The 21,671-nt window shown below is 40.3% G+C and overlaps 1 protein-coding gene across 1 annotated transcript in view; it reads right to left on the bottom strand.

Moving 5' to 3' along the window:
* The window catches only part of CYBRD1 (cytochrome b reductase 1), a 34,885-nt gene that overhangs the window by 3,481 nt on the left and 9,733 nt on the right, over positions 1-21,671 (bottom strand). Inside the window, exons 2-3 of the mRNA XM_066346601.1 lie at positions 17,557-17,765; positions 1,253-1,407 (exon numbers count right to left, since the gene is read on the bottom strand). Coding sequence (XP_066202698.1) covers positions 1,253-1,407; positions 17,557-17,765 — 364 coding nt within the window. The remainder of the gene's footprint in view (positions 1-1,252; positions 1,408-17,556; positions 17,766-21,671) is intronic.

The raw sequence follows: 21,671 nt of genomic DNA, 5'->3' as shown, positions 1-21,671 counted from the left end.
ATGAAAAAAAGATGATATAAAAATGTACATACATCATTATTACAATTAATAAAAACACATACATCAAAAATATTGTAAGGGCATGCATAATTTCAATAAATTTTTTCTAAATTTACTTTATTTTTTTATTTTATAGTTGTTTTAAGAGTAGCACAATTTGATGGTCTTTTTGGTTCTTCAAGCATTTAGTAATGTTATATTGTATAACATAATAAATTGCATATTATTATTTTTATTATTATTATATACAATGTTATATAATAGTATATGTAATATAAATGTTTTACGAATAACTATTATTTTTCATGTTTATTTTATTGATTTGCGAGAGAGAGAGAAAGGGAGAGAGAGAGAGACAGGAACATTAATTTGTTCCTGTATGTGCCCTGAACAGGAGTTGAGCCAGCAACCTCTGAACTTCGGGACAATCTTCTAACCAACTGAGCTATCCAGCCAGGGCAGAATAAATACTTAAAGTTTTAAATGTTAACATTTAAAAATTTTTGTTACATTTTATTAGCTCTTTCCAATGAATAAGTATTTAAAGACAGGAAGGGAGGGAGATAAGAAGCCTCAACTTGTAGCTGCTTCACTTTTTTTTTTTTTCTTTTCTTTTTGTGGAAACCGGGAGAGACAGTCAGACAGACTCCCGCATGCGCCTGACTGGGATCCACCTGGCACGCCCACCAGGGGCGATGCTCTGCCCACCAGGGGGCGATGCTCTGCTGCGACCAGAGCCACTCCAGCGCCTGGGGCAGAAGCCAAGGAGCCATCCCCAGTGCCCGGGCCATCTTTGCTCCAATGGAGCCTTGGCTGTGGGAGGGGAAGAGAGAGACAGAGAGGAAGGAGGGAGGGGTGGAGAAGCAAATGGGCGCTTCTCCCATGTGCCCTGGCCGGGAATCGAACCCGGGTCCCCAGCACGCCAGGCGGACGCTCTACCGCTGAGCCAAACGGCCAGGGCCTCACTTTATTTGTTTATTGATTTCTTTTCATATGTAACTTGACCGGGAGAGGAGGTCCTCAAACCAAGCCAGTGACCTTGGGCTTCAAGCTAGTGGCTTTTGGGATTATGTGGATGATACCCTGTTCAAGCCGGAGACCCTGAGCTCAAGCCTACGACCTGTGGGTTTCCAACAAGAGCCCTCAATGTCCCGGGCTGACACTCAATCCACACTGCACCACCACTGGTCAGGCAACAATATTTTAACATTTTATAGCTTAAGTATACAATTAGGAAAACTATGTAACTTACAAGGAGAATATCAGTTTCTCAGTCACTCCCATCAGTACTGTTGCAATCACTGTTCCAAAGATGAGAAGTCCAGAATACACGTGGATGGGCATGAGAACTGCTCGGAGAGAAAGTGGGGCTATAGGAAGCAGGAAGATGAAAAAACCTAGGAAAAGCTAAACAGGAACAAATGAAAAGGTTATTATTTAATTTTAAGTTTTAACTGCAGTCATTTTAAAAATTGTTATTTTAACAGCAACATGTGCAAAAATGAGAACACATTTCATATAGAACTAAGGGCATAAAATGAAAAGTAAGTTTCCTCACTGCAGTTCCACTACTCAAAGGTAACACTTATTATCACCTTCTAGCAGGGGTCTTCAAACTTTTTACACAGGGGGCCAGTTCACTGTCCCTCAGACCATTGGAGGGCTGCCAAATACAGTGGTCCTCTCACTGACCACCAATGAAAGAGGTGCCCCTTCCGGAAGTGCAGTGGGGGCTGGATAAATGGCCTCAGGGGGCCGCATTGTGGCCCGCGGGCCGTAGTTTGGGGACACCTGTTAAAAGTATCCTTTCAGAAAATTTTTGTGCCTATATAAATGTGTCTATACATATTTGTTTTGCATGTTGTGTTTTATTTTTTCATATCAACATATGATTATCTAGTTTATTCTTTTTAATGGCTAATATTCTATTTTAAGGATGTAATAGAAATTATTCAGTTCTTTATTTATAGATATTCCTGTTTCCAGGAGTTAAACTAACAAGACTACAGTGAACATTAAACTAGCATTAAACTAACAAGGCTACAGTGAACATTTCAGTACTTTCTTGTTTGTTTTTATCAATTTACTTAAGGTTGCTAAGTAGTAAGGGAAATAAAAAAAATTTTAAGTCATTAAAACTAAATACGACAGGACACATTCAGTCAATTCAACCTAAAAAACTACATGGAAATTAGTTGACAATTTTGTTTTATGAGGAAGAAATGAGTTGTCTTCATTTCCTTGTTAACTGATTCCCTAGTAAAGTACTTCTCTGCAGAGAAGCGAGCAAGATTCCTACGTAAACTGAAATCTTAACATCTTCTATTTTATTCTGTTGCCTGTTAAGTATTCTTTTCTTTTCAAGAAAATAAAGATGACTTATTTAAGTTTAAAAGGATATTTTTTCAAGTACCTGTTTAGGATCTACCATCCTATTAAAACAAGTATGAGAAGAGGAGAATGGGAAGAAACACTAATACACCATTCAGCTTTCCTGATGGAGATGCTAAGAGAATGGAGACAAAAGGAGTCTGAGGCCCTAAAACACGTTTAGAATCAATGCAGAGGCAATGATAACAAATGGAGTGTAATAAAAAAATGCATTTGATAGGCTGGTTTGCATATTATATTGTCCACTTAATGGTGAAAATGCCTGAATACATTAGAAATGGTTCAGAAGAGACTCCTTGGTGATTCAGAATGTTACTTCAGAGTCATCATTTACTTTCAGGTCCCTAAACTTAATGGACAGTTTTCAGACTTTATTTTCCATGACTTCTCAAAAGCATTGACACTCCTCAAACCTCTTCTCCCCTTTTAATGTTTTCTTTCTCATCCACCCATTTACTCAAGCCTGCAAGTGATTCTCTTATCCCTTAATGCCATTTCTTTCCCAAATCCCATTAAGTTGACCTCCTAAATACCATTAGAAACAATCCACTTTTCTCACTGCTGCTACCTGTCCAAGACACTATCATTTCTTTCTCTCTCTCTTTTTAAAGATTTTATCTATTCATTTTAGAGAGGGAAGAGAGAGAGAGAGAAGGGGGGAGGAGAAGGAAGCTTCAATTCCCATATGTACCTTGACTAGGCAAAGCCAGGGTTCCAAACTGGCAACCTCAGCGTTCCAGGTCAATGCTTTATCCACTGCACCACCACAGGTCAGGCTGACACTATCATTTCTCATTTGAACATCTGTAAATGCCTTCAAGTATTTTTTTTTGCATTTACTCCTGTTCAGTCTCCAATTCATCCTCTGTACCCTACTCCAGGCAGCCTGACCTCCTTCCTATTCCTCAGAGAAAGCAAACTTTTACCCACATTCTATTCTACATACTCTTTCCCTGTTCACCACCAAGCTCATGACTTCAAGTCTTGGTCTGACTTCCTTTATCCACTCTACCATATGAGAGCTCTCCCAGAACACTCAATACACACCCTGCCCACCAACTTGTAAGCTTCATGAGGGCAGAGAGCATGTCTCTTTGGGCCTATGCTTGTCTTGTGAAACAATGTTTCACCGATAGCCTAGCAAGGTACCAATACATAATAGGTAATTAACTCTGCAGAATAAATAATTGGATTCATGAATAAAATTTCACTGACAATAAATGAAGTTCTCGTCCATTAAGGTACCTGTGATCTATAGTGGAAACAAAAAATGCCATCTTCAGGTCATAGAGAAGCCTATCAAAGACCTACATTTCTAATAACAACAGCTGACCAGCATCATTCCAGTATCTTAAACCCTACACTGAGCCTTTCCATGTATTATTTGGCTTTGATTCTTATGATGTGAAGAATGTATCAAAAGCCTCAATTTATAGGTGAGCAAACAGTCCAAAAACATTCAGCAACTTGTCAAAATAGACAAACATAATTCAAACTGAGGTCATACTGATTCCAAGTCCTGAGATGTTAAACACGACCTGCTTTCTGGACCTGAGCGAGGAAAAAACCAGAGGTCAGACATGAAGTTGTGAAATGACATTTCTGAGAAGCCTAATCAGCACACAAATAAAACCACAGAAGATAAGAATCTGGATATTTCAGAGAGCAAAAGAGAATCCTGAGACAAATAAAACTGTATTTAATTCACCCAAGTTTAACGTGAGAAAGTCTGTGGATGTACTAACTAACAACATTAATAGATTAAAGAAAAAAAATCATTTCAACAGACACAAAAAAAGCATTCAATAAAATTCTACATCCATTTGTGACTCACAAAGAAAAACAAAACCCTTTTCACAAACTGCAACAGGAAGAAATGTGAAGCATCTCTCCTCAATAGTAAACTATTAGAAGCATTCTCTTCAAAATAGGAACCAATCAAGATTCTCATCTCTTCCTATTCTGTACTTCTTCAATACTGCTACCTATTTCTATATGCTTCAATTCTTCTATGCTCTTCAATTCTATATTGTGCAGAGGAAAAGATATAAGATAAACTGGCATTGCAGGTCAGTGGCAAGGACAGGGACAACTGAATAAATGGTGCTGGGGACACAGTTGATTCAAACGGAGAGAAGTGAAGTTGGATCACAACATCACATCCTACACTAAGTTAATTCCAGATGAATTCCATGTGAATTAAGTACTTAAAGATCAAAGACAAAGCATTAATACTCAATAGAAAAACATACGAGAAATTAAGATTTTCATTAATGTCACTGATGTAACCTTTTGACCATTTTTGGGCTTTTCTCTGAGACCGATGGTTCTCAAACATTAGAGTGCATCCGAATCACCAGAAGGGCCCACGAAACCACATTGTTCTGGGCCCCGCCATACAGTTTCTGACCTATGTCAGGAGAACCTGAGGACCTGTTTTGACTTCAGGGTAAAGAAGAATTTCATAAACAAGTCACCAAAATAAAATAAAATAACCTTAAAAGAAAACAATTAATTTGTTTTATTAACATCAAGAATTTATAACAAAAAAATACTAACAAAAGAGAAAATCACAAGCTTCAAACTGGAAGATATATGCAATATATATAAATTAAAAGGAATTTGACACAGAACTCCTACACATCTTCAAGGACAAGGAAAAGAAACTCATTTTTTAAATGGACAAAAGACACAAACAGGTGTTTCTTAGAAGAGAAACATAAGTAATCAGTGAAATGAACACTAAAACCATAAGAAGACATCACATACTAGTTTGGCAACAATTAGAATGTGTGAAAAGTAGGCATGTTGGCAAGGATGTGCCATATGGAAACCCTTACATGCTGCTGACAGGAACATAATCGGGGTGAACCACTTTGGAAAACAATTCAGCATGATTTTTTCAGGCTGAATGTATAATTCCACTCCTGAGTATACAACCAGAGAAATCTCTGCATCTGAGAACCAGGAAACGTGTATCTGAATGTCCAGTGCAGCATTGTTGGTGACAGAATATTGTAATTGAAAACAGCCCAAATGTCTAAAAGCAGGAGAATGAATGATAAATAAATGTGTAGTATTTATACAATGGAACACAAAAGTAAGAGTGAGCTAGAGGAAACAATGTAGTTGAATCAGTGCAATGAAAAGAAAGGTTGCAAAAGAACTGAAACATAGTTGCATTAGAATACATTATGAGATTTAAAAAAGTTAAAGCAAAAATAAACAGTGTGCTGTTTAAGGATTCACGGTATATAATAAAATTATTTTAAAAAACCCAGAGGCCCTGGCCGGTTGGCTCAGTGGTAGAGTGTCGGCCTGGTGTGCAGAAGTCCCGGGTTCGATTCCCGGCCAGGGCACACAGGAGAGGCGCCCATCTGCTTCTCCACCCCTCCCCCTCTCCTTCCTCTCTGTCTCTCTCTTCCCCTCCCGCAGCGAGGCTCCATTGGAGCAAAGATGGCCCGGGCGCTGGGGATGGCTCCTTGGCCTCTGCCCCAGGCGCTAGAGTGGCTCTGGTCGCGGCAGAGCGACGTCCGGGAGGGGCAGAGCATCGCCCCCTGGTGGGCAGAGCATCGCCCCTGGTGGGCGTGCCAGGTGGATCCCGGTCGGGCGCATGCGGGAGTCTGACTGTCTCTCCCCGTTTCCAGCTTCAGAAAAAAAAACCAAAAAAGCCCCAAAAAACCCAGAGAATGAGAAAAATAAAACTTCGGAAAAATGATTACCTCTAGGGATTGGGATAGGTAGAGAGATGTAGGATCAGGTAGGCAGCGGTTCTGTTTTCTAAATTAGGTTGGATGGAGGAATCATGGCAATTAATTTTATTATGATACATAACTTCAATATACACACAATAAATAGTTTGTTGTATTTATTATTATTATTATTTTATTTTAGTGAGAGGAGGGGAGGCAAAGACAGACTCCTGCATGTGCCCCAACTGGGATCTACCCAGCAAGCCCACTAGGGGGTGATATTCTGCCCATCTGGGGCTGTTGCTTTGTTGAAACCAGAGCCATATTTTAGGACCTGAGGTGGAGGTCATGGATCCATCCTCAGTGCCTGAGGCCAACTTGCTTGAGCCAAATGAGTCATAGCTGTGAGAAGGGAAGGGAGAGAGAGAAGGGGTAGGGGTGGAGAAGCAGATGGTTGCTTCTCCTGTCTGCCCTGCGAATTGAACCCAGGGCATCCACGTGCTGGGCTGACACTCTACCACTGAGCGAACAGGCTAGGGCTATTATTATTTCTTTTTTAAGTGAGAGGAGAGATAGACTCCCGCATGTGCCCTGACTGGGATACACCTGGCAACCCGGGTCTTGGCCAATACTCAAATCAACTGAGCTATCCTCAGTGCCCAGGGCCAGTGCTCAAACCAGTCAAACCACTGGCTGGAAGGAGAGAAGGGGAAGGGGGAGAGGGAGGGAAAGAGAGGCAGATGGTTGCTTCTCATGTGTGCCCTGACTGCGGATGGAACCCGGGGCTTCTGCACACCAGGCCAATGCTCTATCCACTGAACCAACTGGCCAGGGCCTGTTGTTTTTAAAAACTGCCCCAGAGGCTAGATCTTACAAGTAGAAAAGAATTTTACACTTGAAATGTTTTATAATCCATAGATATACATGAGGAAGTGTGAAGAACTTTCAGCTCTTTTTGGTTGTTTGTTTGCCTCCCCCCTTCTCTCCTTCTTTATTTACGGAAACAACCTAGACACTGGCACATTTGGCAGGTAAAGTCTGACTTTGCACATCATGGCTAAACCAGACCCAGTATCACTAAGGGGAGACGATAAACTTTTGACAGTCTCTCCCATGCTCTTCATATTCTGTGGCAGGTTTGCTTCTTGGGTCATACTGAGCGGGGAGTGCCCACTGATCTCACAAACTTGGACGAATGATCTGCACACCATTAGCTTTTGTGAGCGAAGTGCACAGCACCTGTGGCTTTGTAACCAAGCTGCAAGCAGGGTGCTTCCCTTGTTGTATGTGCAACTTCCTGCTCTCCACCCACGGTGGCAGCTGGGAGAACCTCCACTTAGAACTTGGCTTGTTCAGAAAGAGAAACTACTTCTCCCTTTTATTCTTAACCTAAGAAATCTGATAGAAACACATTTCTGTCAAAAGTGTATTTTTATGGCTCATGCATTTTTGCAACTAAGAATATGGAGGCAGGCCTGACCAGGCGGTGGTGCAGTGGATAGAACATCAGCCTGGGACACTGAGGACCCAGGTTCAAAACCCTGAGGTTGTTGGGTTGAGCAGGGGGACATCTGGCTTGATCATGGGCTCACGAGCCTGAGCATGGGATCATTGACATGAACCCATAATCGCTGGCTTGAGCCCAAAGGTAGCTGGTTTGAAGTCCAAGGTCACTGGCTTGAGCTAGGGGCCACTGGCTTGGCTGGAGACCCCCCAGTGAAGGCACTTATGAAAAAGCAATCAATGAACTACTAAGGTGCCTCAACGAAGAATTGATACTTCTCATCTCTCTCCCTTCCTGTCTGTTTGTCCCTGTCTGTCTGTCTGTCTCTCCCACAAATAAAATAAAATAAAATAAAATAAAATAAAATAAAATAAAATAAAATAAAATAAAATAAAATAAAATAAAATATGGAAGCAGAATCTCTGTAAATCATAATAAGGACAGAGCTTAGCTCCTATCACAAGTGAAGAAATAAGCTTACACTTGTTTTTTTTTCCATTGGGGGAAAAATTTTTTTTTTGCCTATTATATTTCTTTCTGAGCATACCAGGCTGATCTCTTGTTCTGTTACTTGCATGAATAAGCAATGCAAATACTTAAAAACAGCTTTTACGCAACAACAAGAACAAAATACAGCTGGAATGTAGTCATTTTTTTTCACAATAGGAATAGAAAACCATTCACTCGGTTCCTGAAAAAACAACCAGAAGGCACCAAGGATGACATGAGTGTTCACAGCTGTGGTGAGTGGACTGTTTACTTAATTTAGTTTAAAAAGTTATGTATGTATACTTTTTATGTAATGAGATTTACTTCTACTTCAAACAAAAGAGGTACGTGGTCAAGTCAAACAAGATAAATTTAAAAATTAATAATCCTTCCAACCAATCTCACTGTCCCACCATAACAGCAGTTTGCTATGTCCCCTCACCCTTTTTTACACATCTACACATATATGTGTTTTTTCTTTTTTTACTCCAAAATGGCATTTTCTATACACATTACTCTTAAGAATTTTTTACACTGAAGTACACAGGGATTTCATATTTAGCAGTAGATACAGCTACATTTTTTGTAATAGCTGTATAATAGCCACCAGTATGGATTTTACCACAAATTATTTAACCAATCATTCCCTTATTTGGGCATTTAGGGTGCTTCCTGTCTCCTGCCTATCATACAAACAATGCTACACTGAAGCATTCTTAGAGTTCCTTATGTGACAGTGTTTTATGCCTGCTCCCACCCGAATGTGCAATTGCTAAATCGATAGATATTAACAAACTACTTCCCTAAAATTTTGTGACAATTCCGTTTCTCACCAGCAAGTGTAAGACAGCGCCCTCAATCTCACATCCATGGCAACAGTAAATGTTATTGTTTGCTGTTCTGTCGGTCACAGGGGGAGAAATGACTTTTACATTTCTGCTCCCTAACTTTTTAGTAAAGTTAGACATTTTATCTACTTAGTGTAGATTAATTTTTCCTTCTTTAAACTGCTTATTCAAATCTTTTGTTCACTTTTCTATTAGGTTGCCTTTTTATTTGATTTTTTAGGAATTTTGTACATTAAACACATTAACCGTTAACACCTGATGAGGTTATTTCCCTATTTCTTTGTGTAGTGTTCATTGACTTTGATAGCTTTTGTCATGTTTAATATTTTTTTTAAATTGTATGTAGTAAGTATATATTTCTTTTCTTATAGAATTTTTGGTCAAACTTATGGCCTCCCCCTACCTCATATTATACAAATTATATGCCTCTTAATTATTTATCTCTTTTCACTGGCCTTGGTTGTTTTATATTTAGACCTTAATCTATCTGGATTCTTTTTTCTTTTTTTGTGCATGATGTACAGAGTCTGTTTAATTTCTCCTAAATTGATTGTCAGTTATGATGGTAACAGTTATTAAATAAACATTCCCCACTAAATTGATATATCATCATGTCATAGAAAAAGTTCTCATATACCCTTGGACTGTTTCTGTTCTCTCTGTTCCTTTCATGAATGTACTTATTTTCCTGTGTTAACAGCTTGTTTTTAATAAGGCTGGTCTCCCTTCAGTTCTTTTTCAAAATTTCCATGGTTATCCTGCAATATTTGTTCTTCTGCATAAAATTTAAGACTTCCAGTGGGCTAAAAGTTAATGTCATATTAAGCGTAAATATTAGTTGAAGAGGGAAAGATATATCTAAGTTAATTTTTCTTTTTTTAATTTTTTTTTTGTGTGTGGCAGAGACAGAGAGAGAGAGAGGGACAGAGAGGGACAGACAGACAGGAAGAGAGAGAGATGAGAAACATCAATTCTTCGTTGCAGCTCCTTAGTTGTTCATTGATTGATTTCTCATATGTGCCTTGACCTGGGGGTTACAGCAGATCGAGTGACCCCTTGCTTGAGCCAGCGATCTTGAGCTCAAGCTGGTGAGCTTTGCTCAAATCAGATGAGGCCACGCTCAAGCTGGTGACCTCGGGGTGTCGAACCTGGATCCTCCACATCCCGATTCCAACGCTCTATCCACTGCACCACCACCTAATCAGGCAATTTTTCTTTTTTAGTAACATGGAATCTCCTAATCATACAATGTTTTGTTTTTCAATATGATTTTTTTTTTTTAGTTGAGAGCAGGGAAGGCAGAGAGACAGACTATGGCATGCGCCCCAACCGAGATCAACATGGCAAGCCCCTATGGGGTGATGCTCTGCTCACCTGGGGCATTGCTCTGTTGCAACCAAGCTATTTTTAGCACCTGAGGTGGAGGCCATGGAGCCATCCTCAGCACCTGGGGCCAACTTGCTGGAGCCAATCAAGCCATGGCTGTGGGATGGGAGAGAAAGAGAGAGAAAGATAGAGATAGAGAGAGAAAGAGAGAGAGAGGGAGAGAGAGAAAGGGAGAGAGAGGGAAAGAGAGAGAGAGGGGGAGAGAGAAAGGGAGAGAGAGAGAGGGAGAGAGACAGAGGGAGGAGCGGGAGGGGTGAAGAAGAAGATGGTTGCTTCTCCTGTGTGCCCTGACTGGGGATGGAACCAGGGATATCTACATGCTGGGCTGACACTCTACCACTGAGCCAACTGGCTAGGGCCTCAATAAAATTTTATAGTATTTTACATATTTTATTCATAGTTCTTATACTCTAATTGTTCATTTTATTCCTAAGTATTTTATAGCTTTTTTTTTAAAAAAAAAATCCATATTATAAACGTATTCTCTCTCTCTCTCTCTCTTTTTTCTTATCAGGAGAGAGGCAGAGAAGTGGAGAGACAAACTCCTGCATGCACCTGGACTGGGATCCACCCAGCAACCCCCATCTGGGGCTGATGTTCTACCCATCTCCAGCTGCTGTTCCGTTGCTCGGCAATAGAATTATTTTAGCACCTGAGGCAAGGCTATGGAGCCATCCTCAGTATCTGGGCCCAACTTGTTCATTTGAGCCATGACTGTGGGCGGGGAAAAGAGAGAGAAGGAGAGAGTGAGAGAGAGAGAGAAGGGGGAGAGGGAGGGGTGGAGAAGCAGATGGTTGTTCTCCTGTTTGCCCTGACTGGGAACTGAACCCGAGACTTCCCCATACCAGGCCGATGCTTTACTGCTGAGCCAGTAGGCCAGGGCCTATACTTTATATTCTAAGTGGTTATTCTTGTATTGGCAAAAGTTACTGGATTAGGCATGGTTATCTTGTATCCAATCACCCTTCCAAATTCTCTTATTACTTATAATCATCTCTTGGGTTTTTAGACATATATTATTTGATCTTCAGACAGAAAAAATGGTCACAAGTCTTCTATTTTTTTTTTCAGTCTTTAAATTTCAGCTTTATTGAAGTATAACTGTCATTTAAAATTATAAGGTATTTGAAGTGTACTTCATAATGATTTGATATGCGTATACAATGGTATACAATGTGAAAGGATTCCCTCCATCTAGTTCAGGGGTCGGGAACCTATGGCTCGTGAGCCAGATGTGGCTCTTTTGATGGCTGCATCTGGCTCACAGACAAATCTTTAATAAAAAAAATAATAACTTAAAAAATAGAAAACATTCTCATGTATTACAATCCATTCATTTCCTACTGTTCATGTTCATGGTTGTGGGTGGCTGGAGCCAATCACAGCTGTCCTCCGGGACAACACCAAATTTTTATTGGATAATGCATAATGTACACGGGTTGTTGTATGGCTCTCACGGAATTACATTTTAAAATATGTGGCATTCCTGGCTCTCAGCCAAAAAGGCTCCCAACCCCTTATTTAGTTAAATAACACATTCCTCAACTCATGTATTTATCTTATTTGTCATTGTTAATACAAGTTCTAGTCTCTTAACATTTCAATTATACAATACAGTGCTATCACCACATTTTACATTTGATACTCAGGCCTCTTATATCTTATAACTCTAGTTTTACACTTTCCTAACCTCTCCCTGTTTTCTCCACTTCCATAAAATACTTATTCCTTCCCTAAAATCTGTTTCTGTCCCCGGCTTCCCATCTCAGTGACTATTTATCCATTTCACTCAAGCCAAGACCCTGAGTTTTTCTCACCTCTCATATCCAATCTAAAAGTGCATGATGTTAGTTTTATCTCCAGTACCACTTATAGATGCAGGCAAATGGAGGGATCAAGATTTTCCCTCAGGGGACCCCAATACAAGCATCTGCTTGGAAATTTTCTAAATCTGCCCAAAGTGCCTGGGATAAGTCGGGGCCGGCAGTGCCATACTTGCTGGATATATCACAGTCCCTGTTTCTCTCCTTCGGAGTTCTCTACGTTCCTTTAACATCCAAACTCACCTAGGTTCCATCAGCTGCCTCCAGAAGCTCTGAGACCTGCACCTGTGGAGTCATCCCCAGGCCTGGGGGCCAGGCCCTCATCCCAGTAGGCTATCTCTGATTCCAGTCCGCTGAGCAGATCTGTCCTCCAGGCCTCTGTAACGGGCCACCAGAATCAAGGTGATACACTGATTTGGACTGACTACCACTCGCGTTGGAAACAGGACAAGTTAAGGGCTCGAGATATGTTGTAGTTTATGTGTAGACTCTCGCCATCTGTGTTCTGATCAAGGTGACACCTCTGCTCTACACCACCTGGAAATGACAGGAGGGGGAGCGGCCATCCCCTAGCCTGGGTGTCCCCACTGCTGTCTCCCTGGGGGTCCCCACTGCTGTCTCCCTGGGTGTCCCCACCGCTGTCTCCTTGGGTGTCCCCACTGCTGTCTCCCTGGGTGTCCCCACTGCTGTCTCCCTGGAGGTCCCCACTGCTGTCTCCCTGGGTGTCCCCACTGCTGTCTCCCTGGGTGTCCCCACTGCTGTCTCCTTGGGTGTCCCCACCGCTGTCTCCCTGGGTGTCCCCACTGCTGTCTCCCTGGGTGTCCCCACCGCTGTCTCCCTGGGTGTCCCCACTGCTGTCTCCCTGGGTGTCCCCACTGCTGTCTCCCTGGGTGTCCCCACCGCTGTCTCCCTGGGTGTCCCCACTGCTGTCTCCCTGGGTGTCCCCACCGCTGTCTCCCTGGGTGTCCCCACTGCTGTCTCCCTGGAGGTCCCCACTGCTGTCTCCCTGGGTGTCCCCACTGCTGTCTCCGTGACACACATCAGGCAGGCGCTTCCTTACTTATCCTCTGCTAGGGCCTTCAGGTTTTGTCCCGCAATGCCAACAACCGATGTCCTTTCTTGCCTTCAGTTGCTGTGAGGGTCTGAGGTTTCCTAGGTTGGTCTTCAGTCACGCTTGATGACGGCTCCTTATACAAATAAGACTACTCTTAAGACTTGTCTTCTTGCTTTCTTAATTTTGTCAAGTTAGGATATTTAATTTAAAAGAATATATCAAATTTGCATTCAAAAGTAATCCTTTTTCTGTCTTAAAAATATTTGCCTATCCCCCCCAAATCATTAAGACATTCTTTGGTTTCCCCCCCAAACTCACAGTTTTCCCCTTTACATTTAGATCTACAGTCCATTTGGAAATGCTTTAGTGTCAACTTGGAGTCAGACTCATATTATTTTTATATGGCTATACAGTTGACTGAGCATCATTTATTGACAAGTATATTCTTTTCTCATTGCTTTGCAATGTCACTTAACATGTCATAAATCAAGTCACCATATTTATGTGTATGTTTGGTTTTGGCCTCTTTAATCCAATTTACTGGGCTATTTCTCTATCTTAGCATCAACACCATAATTATAGTAGCTTTTTAATAAATCTTGATATATGGGAGTTTAAGTCCTCTAACTTTGGTGCACTACTTCAACAGATTTTCTATTATTTATACAAATTTTTTTTCATTACCTTGCACATTAGCTAAAACCTTTAAAACAAAGTTGAATAACAATGGTAACAAATATCTATGATTTATATATTTAGTTATTTACTTTTTGTGACAGAGATAGAGAGAAGGACAGATAGGGACAGACAGACAGGAAGAGAGACGAGAAGCATCAATTCTTCGTTGCTGCACCTTAGAACATTGATTGTGTTCTCATATGTGCCTTGACTGGGGGGCTACAGCAGAGCAAGTGACTCCTTGGTCATGCCAGTGACCTTGGGCTCAAGCCAGAGACCTTGGGCTTCAAGCCAGTGACCATGAGGTCATGTCTATGACCCCACACTCAAGTAAGCGATCCAGCACCCAAGCCAGTGAGCCCACGCTCAAGCCACTGACCTCAGGGTTTTGAACCTGGGTCCTCTGTATCCCAGTCCAACACACTATCCACTGTGCCACCGCCTGGTCAGGTGCTTTATTTATTTTTTTAATAGAAATATCTTCAGTATTTCATAGTATTTAGTTAAGCAGATGGTTGCTGTTGGATGTTAGTAAAAATGTTTGTTTTCTTCCAGTGTACTGAAATAGTTTAAAATTTTTGTTTCTTAGAGGTCAAAAGTATAAAACAATCTGGACCTAAATGTCTTTTTTTAGTGATATATTTCAAATGACCTTACTAATTTCATCTAATGCAATTGGTCTGTTTAGGTTTTTCAGATATTCTTGGGTCAAATTTGATAGTTCATATTTGGCAAGAAAGTAATCCATTTTTCTTTCTTTAAGATTTTAAAGTATATTACTATATATTAAAATTTAATCATTTATCCTAATTTAAAGTATTATTTATATCTATGATTATATTTCTTTATCATTCTGAATGCTGCATATTTCATTTCTCTAAAATCAGGTTTACAAGGTTTTATCTAGTTTACTTTAGTTTTTTAAAGAACCAGCTTTTAATTGCATTTATTATTTCTTCTACTTTTTATTTATAATTGTGATAGGCTGAATCAAGACTCCCTCCCCTTCTCAAAATATATCCATGCCCATAATCCTTGGACACTGTGAATATATTATGCTACTGGTAAAAGACACTTTGCAAATGTAATTAAGGTTATAGATTTTATGATTGGGAGACAATCCTGGATTACCTGAGTAGCTCAATCTACTCACATGAGCCTTTTTAAAAGCAAAGAACTTTCTCTTGCTGGAGGAAAAAAAGATGAGAAGGAAGAAGATATCAAAGAGGCATCAAGCCATTGAGATGGAGTCAGTGAAACACTGCTGGCGATGAGATGGAGGGGAACACAGAGAGGACTATAGGAACTGAGGACAATCCTCAGCTGACAGCCAACAAGGAACCAGGTACCTCAGTCCTACAACTGCAAGGAACTGGATTGTGCCAATAACCTGAATCAACCTGCAAGCCGACTGTACTCAAAGTCTACCCATAAGAGCCCAGGCCAACCAACATCTTGATTTTGGCCTTGTGAGACCCAGAGCAGAGAAACCAGCCAAGCCAACCCAGCCTTCTGGTATACAGAAACTGTGAGGTAATAAATATAATATGTGTTGTTTTAAGCCACTAAGTTTGTGGTAATCTGTCATGGCAGAAATAGTAAATGCTAGTATAACTGTTTATAGCTTTTTGGAGAGGGAAGTCTTTATTTTTCCTGGGTTTTTTTGCTATTCTTTTTTAGTTTCTAAAGTGAACACTTAGTTTATGTATCTTAAGTTTTCTTCCCACCAAAGTTTATATTTTTCTGAGAACCATTTTCGCTAAGACCCATAGATTTTAAACTAAGTATTCTCCTGTTGCTAAAAGCTAGATATATTTTAATTTGACATATTAAGATACAGAGAAAAGTATAAATTTATTATAAAATCCGAATTAAAAAGCATAAATTTACTAATTAAAAAGGGCATATCTGGTATAGAAAGCTTTTTTAGCTTTTAAAGCTTATTATTATTATCATCAGCATTACTATTTTAGAAATACATGTGTATTTAGAAGATTCAGAAAGTAAAAAGAAAAATAATCAACTGGAATCCAGCTACCTAGAGATCAACAGTGTTAATATTCAGGTGCACATCTCTCCAGATGTTAAAGAATGCCTTTTCATTTCACTAACCCAGTAAAGGAAATTTTTAGTTCATTTTAGCCAGTACACTCAGAAGCACAGGAGCTGTGAAGAGTCTGGGTAGTTTCCGCTCGGTTCCTCAGAAATACAGCCCTCCACAGAGAGTGCTCAAACCCTGAGTGATCATGGGGACATCACAGGAACAACAGAAGCAAATGCTTGTGGGGAGGGCTCAGGGCTGGGACAGACCTGGGTCTGAGTCCCAGCTCTGCCATCAGCTGTGTAACCTGTGTGTCCTCAGCGTCTGTACAGGCTATGCCACTTAAAGGGCTACGTGAGGTAAGCAGAATGCTTCACCCAGAGCTCAGGCTCTAGAATTCTGCATTCTGAGGCGGTGCACAGGAAGTGGAGCAATGCCCGAGGGCGAGCCGCTGGAAGCACAAGAGACAGCTGAGAAAGATACTGAAGAGATGGCAGTAAGTTAGGAGTGTCCCCAAAGCAATTGTCAGCATGTCAACGTTTCTTACTGCTGCCATCCTACTCTCTAAGGAAGAGGGTCCACCAGCCGGTGGCCGTGGAGGAAGCTGCCTCTCAGATGTGTGGCGGTGGCTGAGAACACTGAAGGAACATCACCACGTGGGCAGCAGATCTGAGCTAGGCTCACCCATCCACTTGGGATATCTTCCTTGTTTCTTCTCTATCAGGATGATCATGTTTGATGAGGGTTCTCCCCAGGCTTCTCTCCTGTCTGGCACCTCTCTATTCCCCAGTCCCTACCTCTGGGCATGGTAATGCGAATTTAAACAATTAACAGTGTCCATATAGATATTAACTTTAATTAACATTCAAAAAGCCTTAAGCAGAAAAACGACAAATCAATGTCTGATAAGAGGTCCTTTTTTGGGAGGACATATATTCATATATTCACATATTTTTAAATATGCCTTCTTATTTTATGGACTCACTCCCATTTCTTACTTCTCCATCAACAGAAGACTTAAGTTCACAATGATGGTAGTGGAATATATGCTGTACTAAGTAAAGAAGGGAAGTAAATTAACATAGTTTACAAAGACTTTTCACCAAAGTGGTTAACGTCATAAAGACTTTTTAAAATTTACCTTTACTTTAGGGACCTAGAATAGCCCAATTCTGATCACACTCCATTGATGTGAGTTTAAATACGGTGTTGTCAAAAGTATGTGTTTTAGTAAGTGAAAACAAAGGGAAAATAAAATAAACACTGAGTCTTCAAAATCCAACAAAGAAACAGAGATATAAATTCATCTTTTCACTTTCATAAGTTAAACCTAGAAAAGAGAAGTGACAGAATGTGGAAATCTATATATAGCTCTTCTCTATGCTAGTTTACTCAGCATATGAAATGTGAAGTCCCAGTGATAACAGTCTTGATGTGATCTGATGACAAGTTCCCTATACACATATGCCCATATTCAGAATTTTACATTCAAACTCCTAGACTATGAATGCTGCAGTTTCCAAGCCCCCACAGGGGAAAATACTTATATTGGAAACAAGTGAAACAAGGTCTAGTGGGAATGAGAAGATGATTTCTAACAAACTATTTATGTATAGAAAACATCTACAGTATCTGAATTGAGACACTGACCTGTTGCACGTAGAGTATGACAGCCGTCAGTCCAATCCAGCTATGCAGACTGTACATGTTGGGGATGTTAAAGGTATTGTGGAAATCAAAAACAGCCACCAGAGAAATAATTGCAAGAATGGTTGCAACGGCGTGTAACCCTGCGTGGATGGATTTCATCAGGAACTTGCTGCATTTCCAGGTCCATGGCAATCTATATACAATGATGGCTAGAGAGAGAGAAAAGGGAACAGAATGTTTTGTTTTGTTTTTGAATCAACACAAGATAAACAGCTTGACATGCTGATCACTGCCTTCCATGAAACCCTCCTCTCCTGGCTTCTTCTCCCCTCTCAGTGGTTCCTTCCTGGCCTCTTTTGCTGGCATCTTCTTTACTCCCAACTCGTGAACAAACTTTAGTGCTCTTCAGGCGGTGCTCGGACTTTTCACCTCCACTCCACACTGTCTGCCAGTGATTTCATTCACTCTTTCCCGGAGATGCTACCTCCCTGGCAGGGACTCGGAAATCTTCATCTCTAGCCCAGAACTTTTTTCTGAACTCCGGATCCGCCTCATTTAACAGCTTCTTGACATCTCCATATATAGATGCCTCCCAAATATTTCAAACTTCACACATCCAAAACTAAATTCTTAATCTTATGACAGGTGGTTTCATTATATAAATGTTTTAGTTTGATAAGAAAAAAGGTAGACTAAGGATTAGAAAAATATGCCAAAAGATTAAATAGACAACAAACTATATCCAAGTGGTTAATAAACATAAGAAAAATATATAAGCATCATCATTCAACAGAGAAATGCAAATTTAAATCAAATGAGAATACCTTTACTACAGAACTAAATGGCTAAACACAGAATGTAAAGAGTATTAAAGAGGATGTGAAGTAATCAAAACTCTCCTGTTATGCTGATGGGAGCATACATGAGAATAAACATTTTGGAAAATTAACAGTATCTACTTCAGCTAACCATATGCATATTTTATAATCCCAGCAATTCCACTCCTGGGCATATACCCCCAAAAATATGTTCACCAAAAGATATGTATTAGAATATTATTAGTAGTACTATTTGTAGTGGCCCAACCTGGAATGAATAAATTGTCATAAAGTCATTCACATCATGTACTAACTAATACAGCAAAGAGAGCAAATGATTTATAAGTAGAACTCCACCCAGCAATATGGATCAACCTACAATGTCAACCCCAAGAAATAAGACATAGACAAGTATACACTGCACGATTCAATTTAAGTATAAATACAGGCAAAACTCATCTCTGCAATAAGAAAAGTCAGGATAGTGGCTGCCCTCCTAAGGAAGGGGTACAGCAACTGACAGAGAATGCACAAGACGTCTCCGCTAATATGCGCTTGCCCAGTCTGGATGCTGGTTAGGTACCTAGGTTCTTCAAGCTCCACATTTATATGCATGCTTTCCTGCATGTAGGTTAAACTTCAACAAAAAATATTTTAATAACAGATATTTTTTAAGTGTCCTGGTTTAAACAATGGATTATATGGCCACTTGAACCTGCCTGCAAATAATTTTTGCCCTGAAGACAATACCCTGCCTCTACCCACCCTCACCCACCACTTCAGTCCATGTCAGAGAAAATTTAGATACCTGGAAACGTACAGCAGATTAAAAAAGTTTAAAGAATGCTTTCTTGGAAGATGGATTCCACTATATCAGCTGTGTATCATGAATATTTCTTAACTCCAGCAAGAAAAATGAAAGCGTCTTCCCACCAAAGCCATGTATAATTTAAATATATGAAACTTTATAAGATCATAAAAATGTAAGGAATTATCTAGTCATTTTCAGACAGAAACACATCAAAACCTATGAAGACAGATGTGAAGTCGGCTTCTTTACAGCTTTTAGCACAGCTATCAATCTTCCTGTTCGGTTCCATTCCAAAACTTGACAGCCCTCACCATTAGGACAGCATTCCTTTGATCTCATCTGAACTCTGAATGATTGTTACTTATTAATTTTAGTGCATATATGGTCTCTTATAAATGTTAAATGATTATATTTCCTTGATGACATAGAAAATTTTGGATAAGCAATTCTATATTCAATGAATCTTTTCCAACGTTTTAATGAAACAGCTTCTAGAGCATAGTTTTAAAGGCTAGTTCAAGGCCTCTTCTGATCCCTACTTCATCCTCTCTGCGGGCAGAAAACTATGCCTTGCTGTTTATCCTTGTATCCTCAGAGCCTAGGACAGCCCTGGGCTCCAACTATGTAGTTCTATAAGTATTTTCTTACTCTTATTTTGAGATAATTTTAGATTCAAATGCAGTTGTAAGAAATAATACAGAGAGATGCCATATACTCTTTATTCAGTTTCTCCCAGGGGTAACATGTTACATAACTATGACACAGTATCACCACCAGGAAACTGATAGCAATATAATCTGTGTGACCAGGCAGTAGTAAAATAAAAATTGTGCAAATAGTTTTTTCTCTTTTTTGCTCAATCACTCTATCCATTCCCACCAAGAGAGAGAGAGAGAGAGAGAGAGAGAGAGAGAGAGAGAGAACTCATGCACAGACAACAGTGTTGTAATTGCTGGCCAAGGGGTGGAGGGGAGATAAATGGTGACAGATGGACACCTGACTTGGGGTGGTGAATGCACAATGGAGTGTACAGAGGTTGTACAGTTATGCACCTGAAACCTGAATAATTTTGTTAACCATCGTCACCCTGAAAAATTCAATAAAAAAGAAAAAATGTGCACTATATGAAGACCTAAGAACACCTCTCCCCGTGTCCTCATTTAACCTCTTTGATTTTATAAACGCCACACACACATCTATGCACACACAATGGAGCCCTTGCTAGGTAGCAGGCACCGTGCTAAGTGCTTTACATGTTTCCATTTTAATTCTCACCTCAACTCTGTGAGGAAGGTATGATTATGGTTAGAGTTGTACAGAGGAGGAAGCTGAGGTACAGAAAGGTTAAGAAACTTGCTCTATTTCAGTTAGTGTTTTAAAATTAATATTATTGTCATCCTCCTATCATCCAAGCTTCACCCTGAGGAGAAGGAATCTTAGATGCGGAAATTTGATAGGTACTCAGGATGGGTTTGCTTGAAAAGCAAATAATGAACAGTAAATCACAATAGCTTTTCTCTCTTGGTCTGAATCATATCACACCAAAAATTTCCAGAATCAGAACTAATCTCTGATGTTAGAAGTCAAGAGTAATAATCATGTCTGAGAGGAGTTATAAGGGTCCCCCAGGGGGCATTCTGCTGTGCCGGGATATTGTTTCCTGATCTGGGTACATGAGTGTATCCATGTTATAAAAAGACATCACTTATGATTTAAGAATTTTTCTGCGTGTATGTGGTTCCTCAATAAAGGGTTTACCTAAAAAAAAATAGTTATCAAAGATTCAAAGACAACTGTATTCCCAGTGAAGACCTTTTAACTCTTCTCAATCCTACTGGCTTCAGAGAAGAATATGTCAAATATTCCATAAGACTGAAATCTGCCCCTGTTGAGCATCAAAACTTGATTTTTTTTTTTTTTGTATTTTTCTGAAGTGAGAAGCAGGAAGGCAGAGAGACAGACTCCTGCATGCACCTGACCGGGATCCACCGGGCATGCCCACTAGGGGGCGATGCTCTGTCCATCTGGAGCATTGCTCGGTTGCAACCAGAACCATTCTAGACCCTGAGGCAGAGCCATCCTCAGTGCCTGGGGCCAACTTTTGCTCCAGTGGAGCCTTGGCTGCAGGAGGAGAAGAGAGAGAGAGAGAGAGAGAGAGAGAGAGAGAGAGAGAGAGAGAGAGAGAGAGAGAGAGAGAAAGTAGAGGGAGAAGGGTAGAGAAGCAGATGGGCGCTTCTCCTTGTCCTCTGGCCGGGAATCAAACCCCGGACTTCCAAATGCCGGGCTGACATTCTACCACTGAGACAACCGGCCAGGGCAAAACTTAATTTTTAAGCCATTAGTTTACTCAAATGTTTTCAAATTGGTTGCACCCTAGCTTTCCTTCTCCAGCAGTAGCATGGATGGAACAAATATAATTCAATCTTTTATTTATGATTTGGAGTAATCAATGAAACATATTGTCTTAGTACTGTGAGAGTCAGCTC

The sequence above is a fragment of the Saccopteryx leptura genome, chromosome 7, assembly GCF_036850995.1.
Source record: "Saccopteryx leptura isolate mSacLep1 chromosome 7, mSacLep1_pri_phased_curated, whole genome shotgun sequence".
NCBI classification, from domain to species: domain Eukaryota; kingdom Metazoa; phylum Chordata; class Mammalia; order Chiroptera; family Emballonuridae; genus Saccopteryx; species Saccopteryx leptura.
Note: the sequence above shows the minus strand (reverse complement) of the source record. Positions and strands in the feature narration are given on the sequence as shown.